Source organism: Lottia gigantea (genome assembly GCF_000327385.1).
Source record: "Lottia gigantea unplaced genomic scaffold LOTGIsca_145, whole genome shotgun sequence".
NCBI classification, from domain to species: Eukaryota; Metazoa; Mollusca; class Gastropoda; family Lottiidae; genus Lottia; species Lottia gigantea.
Window position 1 is genome coordinate 484,461 of NW_008707710.1, and position 20,902 is coordinate 505,362.

Below are 20,902 nucleotides of genomic sequence, written 5' to 3' on the forward strand. Positions count from 1 at the left end.
ATACATCAGATGATACAGGTAGAGATTGTAGAAAATACATCAGATGATACAGGTAGAGATTGTAGAAATACATCAGATGATACTGGTAGAGATTGTAAAAAAATACATCAGATTTTACAGGTAGAGATTGTAGAAATACATCAGATGATACAGGTAGAGATTGTAGAAAATACATCAAATGATACAGGTAGAGATTGTAGAAAATACATCAAATGATGCAGGTAGTGCTTGTAGAAATACACCAGATGATACAGGTAGAGATTGTAGAAATACATCAGATGATACAGGTAGAGATTGTAGAAATACATCAGATGATACAGGTAGAGATTGTAGAAATACATCAGATGATACAGGTAGAGATTGTAGAAATACATCAGATGATACAGGTAGAGATTGTAAAAATACATCAGATGATACAGGTAGAGATTGTAGAACTACATCAGATGATACAAGTAGAGATTGTAGAAATACATCAGATGATACAGGTAGAGATTGTAGAAATACATCAGATGATACAGGTAGAGATTGTAGAAATACATCAGATGATACAGCTAGAGATTGTAGAAATACATCAGATGATACAGCTAGAGATTGTAGAAATACATCAGATGATACAGGTAGAGATTGTAGAAATACATCAGATGATACAGGTAGAGATTGTAGAAATACATCAGATGATACAGGTAGAGATTGTAGAAATACATCAGATGATACAGGTAGAGATTGTAGAAATACATCAGATGATACAGGTAGAGATTGTAGAAAATCCATCAGAAGATGCAGCTAGAGATTGTAGAAAATAAATCAGAAAACTCAAATAACCTTGGAGTAAATGCTTTCTGATTTCGAAAAACACAGAAATGAGTTCCGAACTTTTCCTGACAATATTTTATGCAAACGTATAATACTATAGTATAAAGTATTTGTCCATTCCGTTCGCACTACGTTACCTGCGCATGAAGATGAAGTATTCGAGCCTGTAGGTGCTGTATGTAATGAAGCATTCGAAACTGTAGGTGCTGCATGTGATGAATCACTCGAAACTGTAGGTGCTGCATGTGATGAATCACTCGAAACTGTAGGTGCTGCATGTGATGAATCACTCGAAACTGTAGGTGCTACATGTGATAAATCACTCGAAACTGTATGTGCTGCATGTGATGAATCACTCGAAACTGTAGGTGCTGTATGGTGTGCTTCAGCCAGATCTTCATTGTTATCTTCATTATGAACCATCAACTTCTTTTCCAAGTCTTGTGTTACTGAAAATCATTATGAATAACTGTTAAAAAACCATACAATTTCAATAAAAAAAGAATGGTATACAAATCTGATTTACAAGCTGATAGACACTTGATAGACGCCAAGCTCTCATGCAACTCAACAAAACTATATTGTTTAAAATTTTGACGGCATTAAACATTACCCGTATAACGTATTTGATATAAACTACCTTAAAAAAAGAGTTGTTTTTAAATGCCTGGAATTTCCGTTCTGTTGAGGTCCTTTTTAGAATTCAAAATGTACACCTGTTTCTTGATAATACTACGAATTGCGGGAAAACGAAAGCTAAACGTAGTGCAATGTGACAGCATCTTTGGGTTTTGCGATTGGTTGTGAATAATCACAGGACTTTGTTTGATTAGATGGAGATGAAAAATATCAGAAATCAGAAAGAAACAAAATTGTATAAAAATTATAATTTGATTTTCGGATGACTAGACTTACATTTTAAACAACGAGATTTCAGTCCACATTTAACTCCTATGCATTTGATACCCAATTTCCTGAAGTCTCCGTCTGATAAAAAATTTACATCTTCCACATCCACCTTTATTTAAATAAAAATTATCAAAAACTTTCGTTCGTACTTTTTACGGCTGGTAAGATTACTAAAAAAATCAAATTGCATGTTGATTTCAAGGTGTTCAGAATTTACAAAGGTACAGATTTCAAAATTTAGATGCAATACATTTGCTTTAAAATTGAATTAGGCTAATCATTCGCTTTTATAAAAATATTAAGTTGATTATTTTACAATATTATTATATACTTACCCTTTCTTTAACAAATTTATCTGCCAAATGTTGAAGGTTGAATTCATGTAGGACTTCATATATTCCTGAACAATGCAATAATATTAAAAACATTGGGTGAAAATATAATTCCGGTGAAGGGTTGTCGTTTAGGATTACTGACAGAGTTACAAACGAATAACAAACCAGCTAGGGTAGTTCGAAATTTATAATTAAAGGGACAGATGTGCCATATAAGGGGGTTGATTTGAGTCATGAATATAAGTAAATAATCTTCAGAAGTACTAGAATGGTAGGCCTATAATTCCTTCAAGAATATCTCTAACCAGGAATTTCTATTCCTTTTCCTATGGATGTCAATGTCTCATGACTGTTTTTTTAACTTTCAAACGCGGAAAGTTCTTGACACACATGGATTTGAAGGCTCTATTACTGATTTAAAACACACATTTAAAAAAAACGACGAACAAATTGCAGTGGAAATATATTAATTTGTCCGACCTATGCTTATTGAAAGGTCCTTTTAGTTTGTTATTTCCCTTTGGCCAATCCTTTTACACAGGGATTTCAACCTGAGGAAATTTTGAAATTTTTGGGGGGTAATCAATGAGTAATAACGAAATAGCAAGGATTTATAGAGGGAAGAGGGAAATACAATCGATCAAGGTTCCTGAAAGGGAAGCGAACTAAAACGAAAGTCAAGTAAATACAGAAGTATGTACACTATTTGGGATAATATATAATTCTTAAACATACGCCTAAACCTTCTCTCTTTTTCTGACTGCTTTGGTTTGAGTGTTGGTTTGGTTTGTTGGTTTGAGTGTTCAGTAGATGACGTCGATGGCAGAGGATGATTGATATCCTGGTTTTGTGGTATTGGATCATTGATGGATGGTTGTCTTCCTGAACAATGAAATAATAATTAATATATAAGATAGCCAAAAAACGTTGGAATAAGTCGGGTCTCTTCCTATTCGTTATTAACCTTTGGACTTTCCTTCAAGAGAAATAAAGCAACAGTCGAATTATTACAGTATTATTTATTAAGTATGAACACAGTTAGGATCTTCATATACTTACGCCAAAACGTTATCTTTTTTTCAGACGGTTTTTGTTGGTTTACAGGTTGTGGAGTTGTTTCTTGAGGATGATTAATAGCCTGGATACGTTGGTTTGGATTATGAATAGGTTGATGGTACATGCGAGGTGGTGGGACACTAATGATCTGACCATTGTTATTTCCTGCAGATGATCGTGTTGAGAAATATTTTTTCACTGAAATAATCAAAGTAGTGTTTGTTCAATAGATGTTGTATGATACTACACGTAATCAAATATGGTGGGGGCTGCGCTAGTTCTGTTGAATTTATCATGACAGAAGTCAAATTGGGTATATATAGGAAGTTGAACCATAAATGAGTACATAAAACAAATACCAGATATTTTACGATGTCCCTATACCTACCTCTCCTTGTAAAGTTCTCCCATAATGACTGTCCATCACTTTCTTCATTATTACCGTTTTCAGAGAGATTCATCTTCAGATCATCAGTGGATGGCTAGACGAGCCTTATTCTTCCTAGACGATAATAACAATTTAAAAGGATTATAAAGAGTTTTTTATAAGGATACCGATAATATAGCTTTGCACCATTACAATTCAGTCAGACGTCTGTGGTTCTTGCAATTCTACTAATAATAACTATCGCAATTGATAATCTGCTGATAGGAAATTGGAATGGTGCAAACCGATGATATCAATTTGCCCGATACACATATAGTTTTCTAAGTAAACCAATTGTTGCAGTTATTTCATTACATATTTAACATTGCTCTATTTCGTCTTGTTGCTTCCCAGTCCAAAATAAAGGTACTATGTTAGTTTTCGAGGCAAGGTATTAAACAAGCACTGTCAGCTTCGTCAGTAGATCATTTGAAACAACCATCAAAACCTTGACATATACCTAACATTCCATCATACAATTACGATTTTCAAAAAGCCATTTTCTTCAGAAACGATTTTATAAAAACTGCACTTACTCGTTCCTTCCTCGAAAGCCAACAATTTAATTTTAAATAGCTATACAGGCGGATATTATATTGTGTTAATATTTAGTTTAACTACCACTCACACCACTCAGACCCGGATGTTCACAAATACATAAAGATAGCTTGCCAGGCAAGGTAATATACGCCCACTGAATAAAAATATTTAGCAGTACAGTAACAATCACCAGTATGAAATATTCAGCCTTCAGTCATAAACTTCTTCTGAACTCTTTAGGACGATACTGAATAATATTGAGTATGAGATGTTGCCCTTGTTCTTGAAAACGTGTTCAATTTTTAGCTCGGGGCTGAATAATAAAACTAAATTCCAGCAAGAATCAGTGTTTAAGAGCTTTTCTGATTTTCAATAGGGTTTATTTTTGGGTGATAACAAACACTCATGCCAAGTTTCCTTTTAGTTTGCCTTTTAGAGTGTTTACGAGCTAAAAATTGAACGCGTTTACAAGAACAAAGGCAATAACTCATACTAAATATTCTTCAATTTTTCTGATTTTCAATAGGGTTTATCCTTGGATCATTACATACACTCATGCCAAGTTTCGTTAAAATCCATCAAGAAATATTGTCCCTTCTAGACTGTTTACGAGCTAAAAAATTGAACGCGTTTTCAAGAACAAGGGCAATAACTTATACTAAATATTTTTTCGATTCTTCTGATCTTCTGGTTCATCCTCGGGTGACTACGAACACTCAACCAAGTTGTTGTAGGAAATATATGCTTAACAAATTAAAATAGACAAACTTTGTAAGTTTCGCGTATACATTAAATTGACAAAATTTCTAATGAATGGGCATCATCAATATTGTTGATCCAAAAATGGAAGTGGACCCCCCCTCCCCCCCTTTGGAAAACCAATCAATTTCATTACGTTAGATGGAAGCGGACGTTAACTTGTCATCTGTCGTTGAACTAAAATTCATACCCCATTGCCGCTTCAGATATTACTTACTTGACAAGAAACCCCGAAACAACAAGTTATCTGTAATAAATTTCTCAATACTTACGATTATCTAATTTCTGTGACTTGTGCAACACACACGTCCGTCCTGGTCTCTAATAATACACCGGTGGTTCAGCTGTAATACCACATAACAAATTAACTAATCGTTCCGTTTGAACCTGATAGTTTGTTTATTCATTTTCCCTATATAAATAATATACATTTATAGCAGAAGAGTTTAAACGCACCTGGGGCGGTTTCTCAGGGTGGAACCACTATGCGATCGCCGTGTGTAGAATTTTCAATGAAAATTCGGAGATCACCGCAAAGTTGGATGGCATACACCCGAATAAAAAGACATTTCTGGAATACAGCCTTATATAATGAATGTGATAATACATACAAGTTTTAAGAGTAGCTGTACTTACCCGAGTTGAGTCATAAATTACATTAAAACATGATTTTACATGTTGGGTAAAAACCCATAATTTGATCTTTGATATGTATTTATTTTACACCCTACTTCACAAATAGTGTAAAATAATCTTTAACTTTAAATAAGTGTCGCTGACAATATATGAGTAAACTACAAGCCAAGCCTTAATCAGTTGTGTTTCTAGGAGTGTATGGCTGGGGTGCAAGGCTTGATTTGCTTTTTTTCATTTTGTCTCCAATTATTTCATCGTCTTCCAGATTTTTTTTTTTCAATTGCATGCTCCACACGTGATTATCGACATGGTGGAAAGCGACACTAGAGATTTTTGTCTCCTCGTGTGCCCGCAGCGGGTTGGTGTTCAAAACTCTTGACATTTCAATTTTCACTTGCAAGAATCTTCATAATGACATTGACCCACAAATTGAAAATCTAAAGAATCCTTAAAGAATTGTTGCCTGTAGAGTGAGCACGAGTTGCACAATATAGATAGTAGAGTGAAAACACTAAGTCGGACCCGATATTTCGGTGAAAGGATATCAGATCATCACGAAAATCGATAGGGATCATCTTCATAATGACATTCACCCACAAATTGAAAATCTAAAGAATCCTTAAAGAATTGTTGCCTGTAGAGTGAAAACAAGCCAAATGTGAACGGAAGGACCGACGGACCGCCGGGTTGATTACAAAATACACCACACTATGTGTGGTCGTATAAAAATGAAGAATTCATTTGCATTAAGGAGGGAAAGAGGCAGAGTGGTTATAAATTCCCCGATATATTATTCAATACAAACTGATACAGGGTTGACTTTCTGCTATTTTGCATGATTTTGATATTAAATTCGAAACATCTGCCTCTATTCCAGCCTCTGATGGATAAAACCCCCGCACCTGCGGAATGTTCCTATTTTTGCTGTCTCTACACCAGCCAACATCCTGTCCAAATAGCTATCAGTAACTCTTTTTGAAAGTTTGTTTATTATTTTCAATGGCAAATTGTTAGGGCAAAAGGGCTGTGGTCTTTGTTTTGAAAGAAATCTTAACCCTTTGGAAAAGCGTGAATAATGTAAAATGTCAGTAACCCCATTATGCTCGGGAATAGAAGTTGCCACCACTGTCAAAAGGGTTAAATTGGAAAAGAGACGTTAAGATATCTTAAAATTAGGAAGGTATGAATGAAAATGCATCAGAAATTAAGCGTAAGATCATTATCTGAATCCTATACAAAAACTTATTTACAATAATTATTATAGTTATAGGCTATGCATATTACAAATTCCACAGATCTTCCTTAAAATAGGTTTTACATTAATTAAAGGCTTTACATGAATTTAAGGTTTTACAAAAGTTGTAAATGGAATATTACTATGAAATAAACAATATCACAGTATGCTAAATGCAACAATTCAATATAATCATATAATATAACATTAATATAAAGTATAACATAAACTGTATTTGAAAATATAAAGCACTTGATAATTAACTAGGCACATAATTATACAAAAATTACAAATATAGATAGATACAAAAAGATGTCAAAAAATGTCATAGAATGTCAATTATAAGCAATATAGAAATATTCTGTAGATCTTACTTCCTGTTACCAAAGGGTTGGAATTTGCTTGTTTTATGTCTATTTTGAAAATCAAAATTATCTCATATAGGCTATACATATGCAAATATGATCCTTCCACCAAGACAGTTTCAAATTTCTATCTTTTCAAAGTATTTTATATTAAAAATTTCATATTTGAAATGTCCATAAAATATGTAAATAGATAGAAAATTTAAAAAAATAAATTAGTATCAAAATCAAAGAGATTCATTAATCAAAAGTTTTGATTAAGGTCATGAAGTAATGGTTATAATATTGAGAAACAGAACTGCAAAGAAAGTTTAGTGCTTCAGAAGTGACGAAAAAACCCAGTGCATCTCAGATGAATTTAGTTAACAACAACTAAGTTACTTTAATTCTTTGAACAATGTAATCTGTATACGAGCAATAGTAAATACTCAATTGAAATTCATCAATTATAGATTTCTTCTCTAATTATTAAGCAAAGATTACGAGTTTGAAAGGGGTATTCCGCTTTTTTTGTAAAAAGTTTTCATTATCAAAAACATCGTAAATTATACCTGAAAATATTTCTAAAGTATGTTATTTATATCTATGTATATTCTTGATCAAACTGAATTTGTTTTAATAAAGTTAATTAAAAACTGAGAGTAATAATTGTTATTTAAGCAGTTTGACCTACAATCTGTACAGTAGTTTTCTAACAACTTGCAAAAAGCATAACAAACTTTAAAAGGTTACGTAAAGTTTTGGCGTTAAAAAGTAAACGGCTGGATTTGTTTAGTTAAAACTTTACATATACATTATGGGATATATTTCTATAGTTTTCACAAATTTGAGAAAAAAATTTTTTTGAACTGCAAAAAAAGCGGAATGTCCCTTTAAAATAAATACATCTAATAATACAGTATAAACTCAATTTAACTAAATTATAAACTCATAGAAGTGTCAAGTCTTAAATGGTAATTGTAAGTATACATATATAGATTTAGCTATATGGAACAACAATCACTGGTTAAAGTTTTATGCAGTGTTTTTACCGGTTTCCTATTTTGTTCTCAGACACAGTTTCTTTGATTTGCCACATCTCCATAATGATGATGAATAATGTCATTTTGGAATTGTAAGTATGATATATTGACAGAGTTATATGTGTGAGGATGACAGGAGAAACGTAAACTTTACCCAGTGAAAGTTGTCCCATAAAGCTGTATCTGTGTCATTTTAGGTGCAACTGACAATGGTGATATCTCCTCATACGAAACAAAAAGTGAGATATATCCACAATGTCTCCATAAATATCAATATACAAGATAAAATACCCTCAGACCATAGCCATTACAAGTTGCGTATGTCGGTTAAGAGTACTGCATGTACCTCACAACTGCTTGTGAATTTGCTAAATCACTCTGCCTTTAGCTAGTCATTAAAATCATTCATTATATTTTGTTGTTAAGTTGTTTACACTATTATGAAAACCTTTGAAGATGATGTACATAAAACATAGGATATTTTTATTAAATTTTGTGTAAAATGGACAGTGGCGGCGCCAGTGGAGGTACAGGGGAGGCATTTGCCCCCCTAGAAAAGTAGTTTGCACCCCCAATTGTACCCCTACTTTAATTTCAACAAATCTTAATGTTTATCTTTTCTCCAAAATATGTGTCAGAATGCACAAAATCAATTCATTTTTTCTAAAATTTTCTTGAGAGAACCCTCTATGACGCTCTATGAGAGACTTGCGACTATCACACCACCACAGAGTAGTAAAAATTTGAATTCAGCCTCACTGTTGTCCCACCCATTGAGTCAGTCTGCCCCCTATTTGTACCCCCAGTCTTGGAAGGATGGCGCCGCCACTGAAAATGGATACAGATAAGGGAGCTGTTGTGATGTTGATATATGCCTTCTCTGTTTAGTAAACATTAGTTACTGTGGAATGTTTCTCAATGATATATACCAGTATTTGATATTTGAATTTTGGTCTGTAAGGGATGATATGATGTTTGGAATGTATTGTCAAAGCACTTTTTTATATGTTCTTCTTTACCAGCTTTATGATAATGGTGGAGCCATCTGAAAGAAAAGAACAAAAGAATTTACAATGTAAAGCTTTAAATTGAACTTTGACATATTCAAATCAAGTGAAAAGTTCATTAGCTGCTACCAATGTTTCACCAATATGTTGTTCGGATTTTGAGTTTCGATTTGCGGTTTGGATTGTTAGTACTTGGTTTATTTACATACAAGACAATGAAATTGTTTTTTTTTTTCTATATTGACCATCCATGATCTGACAAACTTTTTGTGTTCCGTCAATTTTTTTACTCAATACCTTATCACAAACTATCCAATCAGAACAATCAATAAAAGTCAGAATTCCTAAAATAGTATTCAACACAGCATTTGAATGGATTATCATTAATTTAGTATAAATTCAATGATACTTACAACACACAGCTGGCCATTTTTGCCTTTTCTAATATTGTAATTTGGTCCTTTACTGAATTCTATTAACCCTTGTTTACCACTTAACATATCATGGTTGATGCTGAAAAACATTAATATTACAGGGATTATGAATTGAAAAAAAATATGGCTGCCCTGAAAACAAGAGTAAGCTTGAGTAATACTTTATACATAGGACAGAAAAAATACGATTAACATTTTAAATGACCATGTTTATTCGATGTATTTGAAAAAGCTTGTATCTTATAATTGTTGTTAAAGAGAGGACGCAAATTCAACAAAAAACCATTTTGGAAATGTAAAATTAAAATGAACTGAATGGGATTTTATGTCCTATTCTTCAGCAGCTAATTGAGACTGAGACAACACTAAGCATTGTGCAATGAGGAAAGTTATGCCAGGTAAGCGACATTAGCCTACTCTTTTGATTTCCAACTGTAGAAGGATCTTTAACATACACAGCCTATGGCACACAGGGCCTTGATTTATTGTCCCATCCGAACAACTTGATGCTCCATAGATCAACCCCACTTACTTGCCATCCGCAGCAACTTTAACTACATCTTGTTTATGACCAGCAATAGCAATTTTAGTGACAGCTTCTATCACATAATCACTTTGTAATATCAAATCGCCCTAAAATATCAAAACACTATCTTAAATCCCTTTGTAATATCAATATAATATCAAATCACCCTGAAACATCATTATGATACAAATCACTCTATAATACCAATAAAATAAAACCACTCTGCAATATCAATAAAAAAATATCAATCTGGAACATCAATATAATATGAAATCACTCTGTAATATCAATATAATATCAAATCAGTCTGAAATATTAATAAAATATCAAATCACTCTATAATATCAATAAAATATCAAATCACTCTTAATATATTAATATAATATCAAATCAGTCTGAAATATTAATAAAATATCAAATCACTCTGAAATATCAATAAAATATCAAATCACTCTGAAATATCAATAAAATATCAAATCACTCTGAAATATAAATAAAATATCAAATCACTCTTAATATATTAATATAATATCAAATCAGTCTGAAATATTAATAAAATATCAAATCACTCTGAAATATCAATAAAATATCAAATCTCTCTGAAATATTAATAAAATATCAAATCACCGTATAATATCAATATATCAATTCAATGACCCTGAAATATCAATATACTATCAAATGACTCAATACATCAAATCACATTGCAGTACCTGACACCACCCTGACACAAAATCACATCATCCTGAATAATTTCAGTGACATTATATTAATATAACTTTACAAAGATATTTTTTAAGATGTAAAATCAATTAGATTTATAATCTTAAAATAATTTGCAGCATAATTGAATATAATTTTTAACTTCAACAAAATTTGTAACATTAAAAAAAATTGGCAACATTCAACATACTCTTTTTTTTGCAATTTGAACATAATTTTCTACTTTGATCAACATAATTTGTAATATCGTTCAACAAAAGTTTTTAACTTCATTCAAACATAATTTGTAATACAATTCAACATAATTAAAACTGAAAAGAAAGCTATGATCATGCCTACATTGAATATACCTTCCCACTATCATCCTCTTTTAATTCTTCATCATCAGACTGGTTAAACAAATAAACAAATTATAACTATAAGATAAATTCCCTCATATGATATTACTCTATGGCTTTTCTATATATGGCAATGTCTCAAAAAAGTCAACTCATTTTTTTAACTTTCAAACAGTTAATTCTTTACAAACATGGATTTAAAAGCTCAGATTTTGATGGTGAGCTGTGAACACTTTTACTGATTGGCTTATGTAAAAATATCCTGTTTCTGATACACCTGTCCCAATTAGCAAAGCAAAAGTTTAGATAACTATCTCCCCTTAAATTCAATATCAACAACTTGTCATTGTGCCTGAATTCAATGTAGGAAATGAGAAATAAAATTACCTTAGTTCCATTATCTGTAATATTGATAGTGATGACAAATAATCCATCTGTATACGGACTGACTATTATTCCTGAAATATACACACATTACATATTATTCTTATTATTACTTATTATCATTACAACAACTTCAAATGGTACTGTTTGGAGCATACACAATAATTCAGTTTATTAATTTCAAATACAAAATATTTACAAAATACATTAAGGTCTAATGAAACATAACAACATGAAAATGAAGGAAGACAAAACGGCAGATCCCCAACATCCATTTGCGGTATTTTTGTAGGGGAAAAACACTCCAAATTTTTATTTCACTGATGTAAGGGGCCCACTTTGGGATAAAAAACTGTGTATTATACACGGAAATATACCATATTCTGTTACATATCTACTACTCAGAATGAAGTTACAAGTATATCAACTTACCATTAAGGAGATTAAACGCCACTTTGTCTTTGATTTTAAAATCTTTTTCATTTAAAACATAGATATTTTTATCTGTTACTATCATAACTCTATTTCTAGCTTTGTAACCATGACGATCATATTTAGTTACCGCAGATGAATACTAAAATAGAAAATATTTCATTGTCAATTTCTAGATTTGGCCACATATTGCCGAAATAATTTTAGCGCTAGGACATACTAGAAGCAGTTTTAGAAGTTAAAAATCTAGGATATCCTAGCACTAGGATTGTTTTGAGAAAATGCAGCCAGGAGATTCTCAACAACAATATATTCATATTTAAATCTCCTTTCAGATAAAATTGGACAATTTTCAGATCAAAATGGATTAACGGCTATCCTATGATTTAATGAAGAATGCTTTACAGATGAATCAGGCTATGATGAAAAAAAAAGATAGCTTGCCAGGCAAGGTAACATACGCCCACTACCAGCTGTCAAAATGATAACAAAATCTTTAGTGGCTTAATAATGAATTTTCAAATAATCTTAAAATCATCTATAAGTCTAGGCAAAAACCTGAAACAGTTCATCAAGTTATCATGAAATTCAAACATGAACAATGTCTCATCTCTGTACACACAAGGGCAATAACTCGGAAACTGTTGATTCAATTATTACCAATTTCTAACTTGACCGAGATCTCATCATGCATATCTAGTTTCATCAAAATAGGATAAAAACTGTAGTCTCTATCGTGCCTGCAAGCCGAATTTGACAAGTTTTTACTAAGTCAAGGGCAATAACTCCGAAACCCTTCATCCGATTACGAACTCGAGTGAGATCTCATCAATATATAGATGCATACCTAGTTTCATCTAGGTTGGATAAAAACTGAAGTTTCTATCATGTTTACAATCGAAATTTGATTCGTTTTTACTAAGTCAAAGGCAATAACTCTGAAACTGTTCATCTGATTATTACCAATTCCCCACTTGACCAAGATCTCATCAATATATACATGAATACCAAGTTTCATCAAGATCGGATGAAAACTGTAGTCTCTATCGTGCCTACAAGGCAAATTTGACGCGTTTTTACTAAGTCAAGGGCAATAACTCTGAAATAATTCATCCGATTATTACCAATTTTGAACTTGACAGAGATCTCATCAATATATACATGAATACCAAGTTTCATCAAGATCAGATAAAAACTGTAGCTCCTATCGCGCCTACCAAGAAATGTGAACGGACAGACCGACCAACGGACAGCGGCGACGGCAATATACGTCCACATTTCCATGTGGGCGTATAATGGGCGTATAAAAACCTTAACTTACAATCACTTTTTCATCAAATTGTTTAACTGATGTATCAAATACACTATGTTTTAATGCATCATGATGGGCAGCTGAAAATTAAAGTAATATCCATGTGACAAACGCAAAAAATATGACCGTTGAAATTTTAAAAAATTGTGTGTCAAGAATTATCTGAGTTTGAATGTTAAAATGACGACTCATCAATTTAAGATACTCTGTGATATATATAACAGATATATATAGAAATAGTGAGTAAAATTCATAGTTTGAATTATTTTAAAGGAATTATGAGATTTTTGTACATTTCTAGTACTTCTAAAGACTATTTAAATATATTCAAGACTAAAACCAACCCCCCAAAATGGAGCCCCCATCCCTTTCAAAATATTTCATGATAGCAAATACAGTTCATTTTTTTCACTAAATGTTTTCAGTTGGTAGCCTAATTGTTATCTGTGATGAGTTTTTTCTGATATTCTTGGCAAAAAAAAGTGAAAAACATTATAATGCCATTAATACATAGCCTACAAGAGATTTAAATTATGTTAAAGAATTAGACATACCTAAGCGACTATCAATGAAAAGATCTTTGACACTAAATTTATATGATTCTTTCTTTCCTTTAAACAGATTTTCAGCTATAACTTTCTGTTCTAGTTGTATCTTTCTACCAGGCAATATGTTTTTGGTGTACCTTAAAACCAGATTCTTCATACACAACTTTCTTAGATGTTCAGATGTCTACAAAACAAAATGGAGTGTCATAGGCTACTATTGAACACTCTGTGCTATGAAGAGAACATTGCTGGGAAAGCGGTACCAGCTTGATATATCTAATCCTGAGTTTCACATTTGTTTGAACCCAACAATTAAAATTCTTCTCAGGCCAGCCCATTTAACAACACGAGGTTCTATTACAAAATATAAATATGGGGCTTTTATGACCTATGTCAGAATCAAACTTCCACTCTTCAGACGCGTATATGACGACCAAGATTAGAACTGACAACCATCAATTTTTCAATGTAACCTAGCAACGTTCTTTAAAGAACCAACCCTCTGACGAAATGTGATACAGAACCCCTAAACTGGTCTGTCAATTGCTTAAATTACCTGTTCCAACAATTCAGGAGCTTTTGGCCATCTTTTATCCAGGACTGTTTTTGGTAATTCATTTTTAAGAGAAGTTAAGAAATTCCATTTGGTGTATTTAATAAATTCCCTATTCTCATCACAGGCTGGCTGCTTTCTGTACATAAAGCCCTTGATAAACCTTAAAAACAAAAATTGGATTCTTGCAAAAATAAAATCCAACATTTGAAAGTGTTTTAAATCTCAGGCCATACAAAATAAATAGTCTGTTTTACAGGCCCAAAATGCCTTATTGTTGCCTTGATATTTAATGTACATTAAATTCGTGGTAATAAATAATAAATGCTTTCGCTTGCTCCCGTTTGTTCCAGTTGAAAATCTAAAAAAGTGCTTATAAATTTTAAATGATAAATTTGCCCTCTCGCCACGATTTTTGAAAAAAAAGGCCTATAAAACAGACTATTTATTTTGTATGGTCTAATATATACATGTATATGTAGATAAGTTTCATTTCTAAGCAGAAGCAACCAGGAACCAGAATTTGTACAACATTCTTGAGAAATGAAATGAAATGAATGGAGTTTTACGTCCTACTTTTCTGCATGTGGGCTAATGTACGCGGGCAATGCCATGCAGGGTGCAATGACGGAAATTTTGCCAGGACAGCAGCATTAGCCTGCTCTTTTTCGATTTCCAACTGTCGAGGGATCTTTAACGTGCACAGCCTGTAGCACAATGGGCCTCAGTTTATTGTCCCATCTGAACGACTAGACGCTTTTTCCATGTCAGCCCCTCTTACCTACATCACTGACAGGGGGAAACCGGGTTGAAAAATCTGAAGGTATTATCTCAACCTATGGCAGGATACAACATTCTTGAGAGTAATTCAAATTGACCATATTTTAAGGTCAGAACAAGGGTAAATAATATTTATATACTATAAAAGACATATAATTACATTACATCAAAAATTTCTAAATCTTACTTTCTTATCACTTTAACAGCTTGTTTTCTTCTTTCTAGAACTTTCTTTGCTGCAAATCTTCTCCAATGGCATTGAACAATTATAGCTGAATAGAAATATATATATTATTATCGTTTGACACAGTAACCAAATTTCTTATATTATACAAGTTACTTCAAAAGACTATCAAATTAATAATTCAGCAACACTTGGCTTTACTATTGGCTAATTTTGCAAATGGTCCAGGATAATGGTTTGCTCACATTTATCCAAATTTTCTTTTTTTGTTTGTTCTCTTTTGTATAAAGTTGTGTTACTGAAAAACAATGATCGATTGATAATTCATTATGTCACAGACAACAAGTGAAATATAGTTACCAGATATTCTCATTCGAAGGTACTTCTTCTTCTGGGCAAATCCCTTATATCTTGCTTGTATACAAGTTGCTAAAAAAATAAATACAGAAAATCTATTTTATATTTATAGTTTCTCTCATTTAACTGTGAATACTTCAGGAGGAAATAAGCGCTGTTTTGTCATGTGACAAGACAAATGACCGAGCGGTACAGATCATGTAAGGTTTGAAAGAAAATTTCGGCAAAAAAGATCATAATATAATAATACATTGATTCAGACATTCTTTCTACAGGGTCATCAACATATTGTTATGGATCAAAAGCTTAGGATGCAGACACACAAACAATCTTGGTCGACGATATTTGTCACTGACTAAAGTCTCATTATGAGTTTCACAGACGAACTGGTTTGATATTATAAATTCTGTCGGCAACCCCATTATCTTCTTGTCGAAAGATTTTACTCAAGATTCGAGTCAGCACCAAATATCAGCGCACCATTAATAAATCAAAATTTTATGGATGATTATGACAAATACTTATTTCTTAAAATACATACATGTATAAAATTGAAGGATATACTTACCTATATCATGTTTCTTCAATTGAAATGCATCTTCAGTAGCAAATAAAACTCTTGGAAATCTTATGAACAGTTTTGTTCTATAAAAATAATTAATTTTTGGTAAATATTTAATCAATACATGTATAAATTTAGCACTAGTTGGATCAAAGCTTTGAAATCATAAACAAGTTATTGCAAACATTGTAAAAGCTAAACTTTATCTCTAACAAATATAAAAACATGATTTTTATTCATTTTTCCCCTAAAATATGTGCCAGACTGCACTAAATCTTTGTCTGAGGAAACTCTCCAAGACATTCCATAGGAGGTTTGTGACTATGGGCTTCTACAGATCTGCCGCATTTTGAATCTCAACCTCACCCATTAAGTTGGTTGGTCAGTTGGTTGGTAGATGACAAGTTAACGTTCACTTCCAGCAAATGCTGATATTACAAACTAGGTAGTTGTTGGTAGTCGTAGCAGTTGGTAGTTGGATCAACCATTAAGTCAGTGTGCCCCCTATTTGTACTACCAGTAGGGTGGTGGTGCTACTATTTTTATCAATATTGTGTTCATACTTCTATCAGTATATAAAATGAAAGGTGGTACATGTACTTACTTGCCCATTCTATAATCATCATGATCATAATTTAAATATTTCACTAATTCTTCTGTACCTTGTTTAGAAGTACCACTGTAACTTGGCCATGTTGATGGACACAAACATTTATATCTGAAAATAAAATATCCGCATATCATTTTATACTTCATAATATTGGGAAATAATAATTACAGTTTTATTTTCAGATTCACTTAAAACATGCGTTTTTTTCAGTACATAAACATTTGGTCAGTTTAATCTAATGCTGAAGCTAACCTTCGTAAGAAGACATCATAGGGTCTTCTATAAGCAAACCCAGCTCTTCTAACTCTCAAGTTCTCCATTAAACCAAGATATTTAACTTGATGTGTTACTATCTTCTCATCAAATACACCTGTAAAAAAAAAAAAAAATATTCATAAATCAGGCGATTTGTTCACATTGGACTTTATTCACAAAAACTTAAGACTTTGGAATAATATAAGTATCAGATCAGAACCCACAGCCACCATTTGCTCGAGTTACTTTGAAGGAAAAATACTGTGTGTTAATTCTATGATCATAAGAAATTTGAAAGGTTCTAGGTTCTAACAGAACCAACAGAAGGACATGGTATTGACCTACCTGGTCGTTTATATTCGTTAGGTTTAATACATCGAACATATGATGGTTCTTTAGACATCAATATATCCATTAACTGTGATAAACTAGCTTTAAACTGAGTAGCAGCCTTTAAAATACAACAGATGACAGATATAGGATTGTATGATATACATGGATTTAAAAAATAACATGATATCAGGTTGTTCTGGAATTACAGGAACCACAGAGTCTGTGGCACAGACATTGGAAAGGAGCTAGTAAATATCCTGATGTTACATGTATACCCATAAACCTTACAGTTTTCAGACAATCTCCCTTAAAACAGGGCCTAATTTTTATATTATGGTGAAAACCATGAATGTCAGAAAAATATCTTAGACTAAAAGGCAAAAGCCTGAAATCTATCAGTAGGCCTATATCTGAGGAAAGATTTATGCCCAAATGTGTACAATTTAAAAACAAATACAATATTATATTGATTTAAGATTTTAACTTATATTGTGGTCATACCTATATCCTAAAATCCAAGTTTATGTTTTGAATCAGAACTTGATGCACACAAATCATCAATTCAATAAATTGTCAAACTTAACAATGTTAGATATAATCCTTTTGTTATTACTTACTGTTTCAGGTCGTTTTTTACTCAATAATTCATCTGCAGGAAAACATTGTGATGTGATTATATTAGAGGTCTGACTCATCGCCTGAAATGAACCAAATATTATTTAAGATTAATTAGCACAAAATATATTCATCAAAATTCAAGATATTTTGCTTTCAATATGTATTAAGATATCTTTCAAAGCAAGATTACATACACCATTACCAGTTTTGCTTAATTCAAGACATTTAAAGAGTGGCAGCTATCAACAACAAAATTTGTCCAAAATTTTGTATATCAGTAAATATTGTACCAGATCAGAATGATGTAATCAAAGCTGCATTTCTCATACACACTTCTATTCATAACATAATGATACAATAATGTTTGATATTGTACTATACCTCTTTCAGATCTCTAAATAAGAGATCATTATTCTTATCTAAAAATCCTTTTACATTATAGGTGACATCTCCTGCATAGTGAATTAATCGAAATTCCTGTAATAAATACATGTAATGTATAATCTCATTTGAAATTTTTTTGCTCATAACGAATCCGATTTGTTAAGGTGCGGCACACAAGCAGTCTTGGTCAGAGACTTTTGTCGCCGATTAGTCTTGTCTTCAGTTTCAACGGCTGGCATGGGCACACAAGGAGACAAAAATCTCCCGTCGGTCAATTTCCACCATGTTGATAATCCAGTGCGGAGCATGTAATTGAAAGGGAAAGGAATCTGATTGGATGATGACAGTCTGTCTTCCAGACAATAAAACTATTGGAGACAATTATCAAACTTGTTTGATAATATAAATCCTGTCGGCGACATGATAATCTTGAACAGGAAGCACGGGCACACGCAAGATTTTACTCAACATTCGAGTCGGAGACAGAAATCTCCAACCAAGACTGCTCGTGTGCTTGCAACTTTAGAAATTAAAGTTAAAATGATGGAAATCACATCTGAATTAAAGGCAGTAAGACATGAAAGAGAAGATAACCCAAACTGCTGAACTATATAAAATTTGAATTGACTGGATTAAATATCTTGATTGAAAGGGAACTGTGTTGAATTCAGGCATCCTTAGTGCAGGCTACAAATCTGGCACAGGAATTTCCTCATTTCACCTGATGATGACAATGTAGATTGTTGAAACATTGTGTACAATAATACCAAGGAGTAGTATACCATAAAATTGTGTTCTGTTACTAAATACTTTAATGCTAATGTAAAAGATTCAGACAACCGATGGATTATAACTTACATCTCTCCCTATGGTTTTTCTAGTACTAGACGATGCTATACGGTGACTTATAAAATGAGGATGTTGACCAATTGTTTCAGATAATTTCTCTAAAAATGTTTCATCTGACGGTTCACCAGGTCGTAAACATTCTTCATCCTGCAAATAAATCATACTATCATGACATACATTTTAAATCTACAACTTTACAGATATGGAATTTTGTTTTTATATAAAATCTACATCTTATATAATCATCTTATGTACAGATAATAAAAAATATCTACGGTACATCTTGTTTGCAGAAATAGAATCTATATCTTGTTTACAGATATAAAATCTACATCTTGTTAACAGATATAAAATCCACATCTTGTTAACAGATATAAAATCTACATCTTGAATTCACAGATATAAAATCTTCATCTTGTTTACAGATATAAAATCTACATTTTCTGTGCAGATATAAAATCTACATCTTGAATTCACAGATATACAATCTACATCTTGAATTCACAGATATACAATCTACATCTTGAATTCACAGAAATAAAATCTACATCTTGAATTCACAGATATACAATCTACATCTTGAATTCACAGATATACAATCTTGTGTACAGATATAAGATCTACTTCTTGTAATCAGATGTAAATTCTACATAAATTCTACATTAACCCATTCAAAACTTGCGGCTGATTTACTGGGCAAACACTAACACAATATTTACCCGAGCAGCTGGTATACCAGCCGTTACTAAGTGACGTCATACAACGTTAACGTCATATGCTTTTACTTTTATTACTTGGAGTTCAGGGTATATATGACGTTATATTTCATTTAAACTCAGGGTTCAAAGGGTTAAGTGTACAGATAGAAAACCTCCATCTTGTATATAGATATAAAACCTATACTTAGTGTACAGATAAAATATCTATATCTTGTGTACAGATATAAAACCTACATCTTGTGTACAGATAGAAAATCTACATCATGAGTACATATATAAAATTTATATCATGTGTACATATATAAAATCTACATCATGTGTACAGACATTTAAACTATATGAGAAAAATTGTAAATCTAGGGAAATATTACAATTTGTTCATCCTTAACCTTCCAGAACTTAATGCCAGTGGAAGAAATTTGTACATACAAAGAAAAATTGTACATCAATGAAATTACATAACAGAAGTTACAGCAATGAAATGAATTAATATCTTACCAATATGGCTATTATACCCATTGGTTTACCTTCTACTACATCACAGATAATCTTATTATTAAAATATTGCACAGGTTCCCACTGAAACAACAAAATATTTAGGTTATCCTTGAGAAAACAAAACGCTTTTCTGTTATGTTCCAAAAACATTTTTTAATGAACTTAAGATAAGACTAAGATATGCAAGATAAAATAAAGTCTATGAAATTAACAGAGAATAATCAATGCATCACTAATTTGGTTACACATGCTTTAACTGCCAAAACTATTGTCCAAACACAAAATTTGGGTTGATGAAATAGTCAACAAATTATATAGAGAGTAATTTCCAGTCAAAATAAAATTACAAGTCATTTTCCGGAAGGATTTATGGGAGTAAATGTTAAATTATCAAATACAT

General features: G+C 32.0%; 3 protein-coding genes across 3 annotated transcripts in view; 1 reads left to right on the plus strand and 2 right to left on the minus strand.

The window, feature by feature from the left end:
• Positions 1-215: 215 nt before the first annotated feature.
• On the plus strand, positions 216-803 carry LOTGIDRAFT_140226 (hypothetical protein; the record flags this gene model as incomplete). Its single annotated transcript, XM_009050136.1, has 1 exon — positions 216-803. One exon carries the CDS (start codon positions 216-218, stop codon positions 801-803), a length of 588 nt encoding a protein of 195 aa, XP_009048384.1.
• Positions 804-963: 160 nt separating this feature from the next.
• On the minus strand, positions 964-1,191 carry LOTGIDRAFT_59606 (hypothetical protein; the record flags this gene model as incomplete). Its single annotated transcript, XM_009050137.1, has 1 exon — positions 964-1,191. A coding segment is annotated over one exon (228 nt), but the record flags the coding sequence as incomplete, so codon positions are not given.
• Positions 1,192-8,199: 7,008 nt separating this feature from the next.
• The window catches only part of LOTGIDRAFT_238422 (hypothetical protein), a gene marked incomplete at its 5' end in the record, with an annotated part of 41,686 nt that continues 28,983 nt past the window's right edge, over positions 8,200-20,902 (minus strand). Inside the window, 19 exons of the mRNA XM_009050138.1 lie at positions 8,200-9,141; positions 9,517-9,616; positions 10,070-10,170; positions 11,137-11,175; positions 11,512-11,582; positions 11,941-12,082; positions 13,262-13,332; positions 13,807-13,984; positions 14,357-14,516; positions 15,321-15,405; positions 15,678-15,746; positions 16,243-16,319; positions 16,841-16,954; positions 17,099-17,216; positions 17,447-17,552; positions 18,052-18,132; positions 18,434-18,529; positions 19,295-19,432; positions 20,503-20,583. Of these exons, the coding sequence (XP_009048386.1) occupies positions 9,121-9,141; positions 9,517-9,616; positions 10,070-10,170; positions 11,137-11,175; positions 11,512-11,582; positions 11,941-12,082; positions 13,262-13,332; positions 13,807-13,984; positions 14,357-14,516; positions 15,321-15,405; positions 15,678-15,746; positions 16,243-16,319; positions 16,841-16,954; positions 17,099-17,216; positions 17,447-17,552; positions 18,052-18,132; positions 18,434-18,529; positions 19,295-19,432; positions 20,503-20,583 (1,848 nt within the window). The 3' untranslated portion in view covers positions 8,200-9,120. The remainder of the gene's footprint in view (positions 9,142-9,516; positions 9,617-10,069; positions 10,171-11,136; positions 11,176-11,511; positions 11,583-11,940; positions 12,083-13,261; positions 13,333-13,806; positions 13,985-14,356; positions 14,517-15,320; positions 15,406-15,677; positions 15,747-16,242; positions 16,320-16,840; positions 16,955-17,098; positions 17,217-17,446; positions 17,553-18,051; positions 18,133-18,433; positions 18,530-19,294; positions 19,433-20,502; positions 20,584-20,902) is intronic.